This window comes from Dendroctonus ponderosae, unplaced genomic scaffold, assembly GCF_020466585.1.
Source record: "Dendroctonus ponderosae isolate FM_Combo_2020 unplaced genomic scaffold, Dpon_F_20191213v2 Dpon_F_20191213_9, whole genome shotgun sequence".
NCBI classification, from domain to species: Eukaryota; Metazoa; Arthropoda; class Insecta; order Coleoptera; family Curculionidae; genus Dendroctonus; species Dendroctonus ponderosae.
The window spans coordinates 3787057-3794153 of record NW_026019116.1 but is presented as its reverse complement, the minus strand read 5'-3'; the positions used below and the strand labels follow the sequence as shown (position 1 = coordinate 3794153).

Sequence of the window (7097 nt, the reverse complement as noted above, 5' to 3'; positions counted from 1 at the left end):
GAAGTTAAAGCTGTCTTGGACGAGATCATACAGCTTCCAGAATTAGCCTTGGATCTTTCCGAGGCAGAGGCTGAAAGACTTGTCAGTATCAAAAAACCATTGGAAAAGTTGCAGGCTGTTATTGTGGAATACAAACGAGCTGCTTGGAAGCCCGAACTTCTAACCCAACAAGAGTCTGAGCTGAAACAGGCTGTTGCTGCATTGCAGCAGACTGTTGAAAGTATCGTTCTGGTTCCTTCTGAAGCTCAAAGCGCTCAGCTTCTGTACGCACCCCTCACTGCATTATCAGCGACTTTAACCACAGTGGAGGGCAGCAGCGCAAAAGAACTTGAAAGTCCTAAGATATCCGAAGTCACATCGTTGTTGGAAGCAGTTAAGAAAGTTTCTTCTGATATTCAATCTTTGAAACAAGAGACTACAGACATCAGCGTTAGTCCTCAGCAAGCTTGCATCCAACAGATTTCTGAACCGGTAAAATCAGTTGAAGTTGCACTCGAACATCTAATAGCTGCCGAAAACATTGTAGATGAAGACCATCAAAAGCTAGTTCAAATCAAAAAACCTCTGGAGAAATTGAGTGCCGTGATATGCCAATGTAAAGAAGCTCTCTTGAGACCTGAAGTTTCAAAAATTGCAGCATCTGAAATGCAGCAGGCAATTTCGTCTCTAAAAGAAAGTTTGGATGCCGTTCTGCAGATCCCTTCGGAAGCTACCAATATTAAAGTCTTAGAGCTACCATTGAAAACCCTTTCGGCATCCCTAGGGCAGATCGAGGTCCTAATGGAGGAAACGTCGGCAAGCAAACCTGAAAGAAACGACGTAATCGCTGCTAAGCTGCTACAAGAAAGTATTAAAGAAGTTTATCAGGAAATTCGAGTTCTCAATCAAGAGATCAGTGCAATTCCTCAGCAGGCTGGCTTCGAGGCGATTTGCGAACCAGTGAAACACATTGAAGCTGTTTTGGAAGAAATCATACAACTTCCAGAATCAGCCGCTGATTTATCTGCAGCAGAAGCTGAAAATCTTGCTGATATTCATCTGCCCTTAGAGAAGCTAAAGGCTGCTATCATTGAATCCAAACATGCGGCTCTAAAGCCCGAACTTCAAGATCAACAAAAGTCCGAATTGAAACAAGCGATTGCGACATTGAAAGAGAAAATCGATAGGGTTATTATGAAACCGTCAGACGCCCAAAGTGTGAAACTTCTGGAAGTTCCATTTAAAGCATTAGCAGCAACATTGAGCGAAGTCCAGAGCAGATTTTCCGAAAAACCCGACCAGAAAGAGTTATTGGAGGCTCTTAGAAAAGTGTCTTCACAGATTCTAGCTTTGAATCAGGAAGTCAAAGATATCAGCATCACCCCTCAGCAGGCTTGCATTCAGAAAATCCAACAGCCAGTAAAATCTGTGGAAATGGCTTTAGAGCAATACATTTCCCAACCTATAACAGCGCATCAGATTCCCAAAGAAAAAGTCCAGCTTTTCGATCAGATTAAAGAACCGCTGGAAAAGTTGAGCGCAGTTATTTTGCAATGTAAAGAAGCAGCCATAAAACTTGATGTTTCAGAACCCACTACATCTGAAGTCAAGCAATCGATTACAGCTCTGAAAGAAACAGTTGAGAAGGTTATGCAGGAATCTTCAAAAATTAAAGGATCCACACAAGTAGAAATTTCTCTGGGATCTTTGTCAGCCAGCTTGAGCCAAATTCAGGAAGTTTTGGACGAAGAACCAAAAGCTGAAAGGCGAGACAAGTCCATTGCGAATACCTTACGGGAAGCCGTCATGCAGTTTTGTGCGGAACTCCACTCGTTTAGGCAAGATGTATCAGAGGTGCCTCAACAGACAAGTTTACAAGAGGTGGAACCATCCGCTAACCTAGTTGCAGCAGCTTTAGAACAAATTGCCAAAGCCCCACTTCTGGGTGAAGATTTATCTTCGGAAGAAGAGCGGCGACTGGTCCAGGTGAAAGAAGAACTGGAGAAGCTCAATGTTGTTTTGGCTCAATCCAAAGAAGCAGGTTTAAAATTAGAAACTCAGCACCAATCTGATCTTAAGGGCGCTATCGCCAGCTTAAAAATCGGAATAGAGAGAGTTACTCAGCTTCCGTCTCAAGCCCAAAGTTTGAACACGTTAGAGCAGCCTCTAAAAACGTTAGCTGCGTCCTTAGGGCAAGTCGCCGATGCTGCTAAATTAGTTAAACGCAAAAACAAAAAAGCAGCTCTGTTGCTGCTGCAATCAATCAAAAACATAGCGGCAGCAGTTGAAGCTTTAAAGTCGCGCGTTCCGAAGCCCCAACAGTCAGTGGTTCAAAAAACTGAAGACTCAGTAAAATCAGTTCAAAGTGCATTGGAGCAGCTGACCGAAGTTCCAGAAACTGTAGAAGATTTCACTGAAGAGGATGCGCAATCAATTATGAAGATACAACTGTCTCTTGCAGACATTGAGGCGGTTCTACAGCAGATCTGCTTAGCGCCACATGAGAAGCCCGAAGATGTAGAGCTAAGGGTCAAAGTGAGTCAAGCAGTTGCTTTATTGGAGCAAAACATAGCTGCGCTTCCTTCTCGTTCTCGAGTGTTACAGCCACCCTTCGCAATATTAACAGATTCCTTTAAGCTACTAGAGAAGGCACTGGAGTCCACATTCTCAAATGAAACACCAACAGAACCTGACACACCAAAAGCCTTGCCAGTAGATAAAAAGTACTTGAAACTGGTCCGAGACTTGGCTATGCCCATTGGACAGTTGCTAGAAGAAGCTAAGATTCTCTCTGCAAATTCTGCATTGGTAGAGCAGCTGAAACAGCTTGGAAGCTTTAGGGCGCCCTTGGAACACCTGGGCGAAGCTTTCCAGTTTGTTGAGCACCAATCCAAAAAAGGAGTATCTGATACCATAGCTGAGAATGTTTACGAAACATTGCACGATTTGATTGGGCCCCTCGAAACTGTGCTTATCGAAACGGTTAAAATAAACTCTTTAATGGGACACCTAGCAGACTGCAAGAGCCTGGAAAGAGTCCTCAAAAGCCTTGAGACCAGTCTTGAACAAGCTCTGTTGCTTCCGGTTGAGTCTGTCCTTTTAGAAACCCTCTTCATACCGCTTCAGGAGTTCCTTCAGGCAGTAGCGACCAGCAAAGCTTTCCTAGTTGAAGCTGCACTACGGGAGAAGCAAATGAAACTAGCATCTCTTCTGCAACCATTTGTGAGCGTTAGAGATGAATTGAGCAATTTAAGTCAGGAATTATCGCATGCCTCTAATGTTAACATGGCTGTGGGTGGTATCTTCGATATCAAAAAGCCTCTGGAAGAACTCATGGAAAACATTAGACTGGCGGATAGTAGCGATGATACCCAGCAAGCTCTGCTGGATAGCTTTATTGAGGAGGCCAAAGCTCCCTTGAAGCGAATCGAAACAGCCTTATGCTTGATCAAATCGAGCTTCGCTACTCCAGAGGTGCTCTCCTTAGAAAGAGCCCAAATATGCGGCTGCCTTAAAGAACAAATAGCCTTTATTGACAACGAAAACATGCAAGGAAAGTTTGCTCCCCTGCATCTAGAGGCAAGCCTAAACGAGCTCAAGCTCCCTCTAGGAAGAGTTGTGGAGGAGTTTAACAAACAGAGAAACGACTATATGGCTTTAGCAAATCTGACTAAGTCTCTCCGCAACTTAGCCAGTGGCACATCAAAAATAAGCACCAATGCAAAAATCTTCAAAGAAATAGACGAAGAAAGCTTGCTTAAATTCGAAAGCCTGGTCGAACCGGTAAATGTGTTCCTTGATAACTTGCAGCTAACTGAAGAAATAGCAGATAACACTGCAGACTTCAACCCGGAATACTCGGCAAAAGTGAATGATTTAGCAGACCAATTGTCCAGCATTTCCATATTCTTAGACGATGTTGCATCCCAGCCCCAATCAGCGAAATTACTTGAGAAGAAAGAGCTAAATATTGCTGCCATGTTGAAAGACTGCAGAACCAACATTGAAAATATAAACGCAACAGTGTCGTTGAATGAGAAAATGGAGATCCTAAAACAAGCTCTGGAAATGTTTCAATTGAGCGTTGAAAATTTGAGAAAAGAGTTCTTCAAAGTGGGGATGCAGAAGAGAAATGACTTTAAGTTATCTAAATCGCTGGAAAAACAACTAAAAGACCTAACAAATCATTTGTATCGGGACACATTTTTATATAGAGCAACAAAGCCTTTGAATAAATTAATGGACAAATTGTCAGCATCAAGGAAGAACTTGCTGCAGGGCAATGAGGATTCTGTGCCAAATGACCTTCCAGAGGAAGAATCAACACAGCTGCATCTTGAAGAGGAAGTAGAAGCATTTAGGGATATCGTGAAACATATCAAATCTGAGGATGACTTAATTCCTCGAAAGGGTAACCTCAAGCAGTCTCTGAAGAAGATCGACACGCAATTAGCAAAAATGTCCACAATGGTTGCTTTATCGCCAACATTGATGATCGTCTCCGAAGAACTAGCTATCCTGAAAGAAACCCTTAAAAGTATTGCAAAAGACATTGATGAACTAGGGGATCAAGTCGAAGAAATACTGGTTATTCAAAATGACAATGATGAACCAGAAATTAAAATAGAAGATGAAAAGGTCCCCGAGGGTGTTGAATTAATTCTGCAGTCTGAAGAATCCCGGTTGAGCAACGAAAAAACTCCAATAGCTGTAGAACAAGCGGAAGTAGTGATCGAAAACAAAGTAGACGAGCAAATTAAGCGTGAACTCAAAGCGGACAAGGAAGGGGTACCAGAGGAGGAAAAACTAACGATTAAAGCTGAAGCGGACAAGAAGGAAGATGATACTGATATTGAAACTAGAAAAATTCAGGACGAAGCTGATGATAAAGCAATGAAGACAAAGAATGACGCTGAGCTTCAAGTTCAAAAGCAAATTGAAGAAGTGCAGGCTAAAGAAGAGAAGGAAAATGCTGATGTTGGAGCTCACAAGAAGGACAAAGATGTTGGGGATAAAGCTAAACAGGAAATAGACGATGACGTTAAAACTAAAAAAGAGAAAGAAGAGGAGGAAGCTAAAGTTACAAAAGCAAACAAAGACGATAATCTCAGATTTGAAAAACAAATGGAAGAAAATACAGAACTGGATGTTAAAACAGAGAAGAGCAAAGAAGATGTAGATTCTAAAGTTAAATCACGTAAAAAGTTGACAGAGGAAGAAAGCATCGAAGCAAACGCTAGACCAGAAAAGACTGATGATAAAGATAGTCAAGAGAAGATGGGAGAGGAAACTGAAATTAGAGAAGCCAAAGAAGAACGGAATGTTAAAGACCAGAACAAAAATGAGGAAGAGCAAACTGAACTTAAAATGAAAAAAGCAGTTGCTGATGCTAAAGCAGAAAATGAGAAAGGAGAAACTGAAGATAAGATAGCAACAGGGAAGCAAGATGCAGAACTTAAAGCTGAAAAACAAAAGAAAGCGAAGGAACCTAAAGTTAAAAAGAAGAAGGATGGGGCGCTTCTTAAAGCCGAAAAAGTGAAGGAAGAGGCAACAGCTATACCTGAAGAGGAAAAAGATGAACTAGATCGTACATCTCAGAAGGAAAAGCATGTGTCGGAAGCTGAAGCTAGAAAGGAAAAAGAAGATGCAGATCTCAAAGCTGAAAAAGAGAAACATGAGGCAGAAGTAAAAGCAAGAACGGAAAATGAAGAGGCCAATCTTAAAGCTGAAAAGGAGAAGGAAGAGGCGCAATCCAAAGCCAAAAAGGAGAAGGAAGATGCAGATCTTAAGGCTGAAAAAGCCAAGGAAGAGGCGAAAGCCAAGGCTCGGAAAGAGCAGGAAGACGAGCATCGTGAAGTTGAAAATAAGAAAGAAGAGGCAAACGCGGAAGCTAGAAAGCAAAAAGAAGAAGCAGATCTTCAAGCTGAAAAAGAGAAGATAGAGGCAGATGTTAAAGCCAGACAACAGAAGGAAGAGGCGGATCTTAAAGCTCAAAGAGAGAAAGAAGCAGCGGAAGCTAAATCTAGACAAGAAAAAGAAGATGCTGAAGTTCAAGTTAAAAAAGGAAAAAAAGCGGCGGAAGCAAAAGCTAAAAAAGAAAAAGAGGATGCGGATCGTAAAGCGGACAAGGAGAAAGAAGAGGCGAAGGCTCAGGCTAAAAAGGAAAAAGAGGAGGCCGATTTTAAAGTTCACAAGGAGAAGCAAGGGGCGGAAGCTAAAATTAGAAAAGAAAAGGAAGATGCAGATCTTAAAGCTCAAAATGATAAGCATGAAGCAGAAGTCAAAGCTAGAAAGGAAAAGGAAGATGAGGATCTTAAAGCTGAGGAAGAAAAGGGTAAGGAGGAGGCGAAAGTTAAAGTTAGAAAGGAAAAAGAAGAGGCTGATCTGAAAGCTGAAAAAGAGAAAGAAGAACTCGAGGCTCAATATAAGCAAGAGAAAGAAGATGCGGAAGTAAAAGCTAAACAGGAGAAAAAGGTAAAGGATGCTAAAGCTAGAAAGGAAAAAGTGGATGCAGATCTTAAAGCTGAAAAGGAGGAGAAAGAGGCAAAAGCTAAAGCCAGAAAAGAAAAAGAAGAAGCAGATCGTAATGCTCAAAAGCAGAAACGAGTGGAGGACGCTAAAGTTAGAAAGGAAAAGGAACAGGCAGATCTCAAAGCCCAAACGGAGAAACATGAAGCAGAAGTCAAAGCTAGAAAGGAAAAAGAAGATGAGGACCTAAAAGCTGAAGAACAGAAGAAAACTGCGCGAGCTAAAGCTAGAAAGGAAAAAGAAGAGGCAGATATTGAAGCACAAAAGAAAGAGCAAGAAGCTGCCGTTAAAGCTGCAAAGGAGAAAGAAGAGGCAGATCTCAAAGCTCAAGCGGAGAAACATGAAGCAGATGTCAAAGCTAGAAAGGAAAAGAAAGATGCGGATACAAAAGCTGACGAACAGAAGGAAGCGGCGCAAGTTGAAGCTAGAAAGGAAAAAGAAGAAGCCGACCTGAAAGTGCAAAAGAAAGATCACGATGCAGCAGTTAAAGCTGCAAAGGAGAAAGAAGAGGCAGATATCAAAGCGCAAAAAGAGAAACATGAAGCAGAAGTCAAAGCTACAAAGGAGAAGGAAGATGCAGATCTTAAAGC

At 41.8% G+C, this 7097-nt stretch overlaps 1 protein-coding gene across 1 annotated transcript in view; it reads left to right on the top strand.

The window, feature by feature from the left end:
* LOC109535867 (titin) overlaps positions 1 to 7097 on the top strand; it is a 113278-nt gene that overhangs the window by 44127 nt on the left and 62054 nt on the right. Inside the window, exons 31-32 of the mRNA XM_048669879.1 lie at positions 4 to 6685; positions 6752 to 7097. Coding sequence (XP_048525836.1) covers positions 4 to 6685; positions 6752 to 7097 — 7028 coding nt within the window. The remainder of the gene's footprint in view (positions 1 to 3; positions 6686 to 6751) is intronic.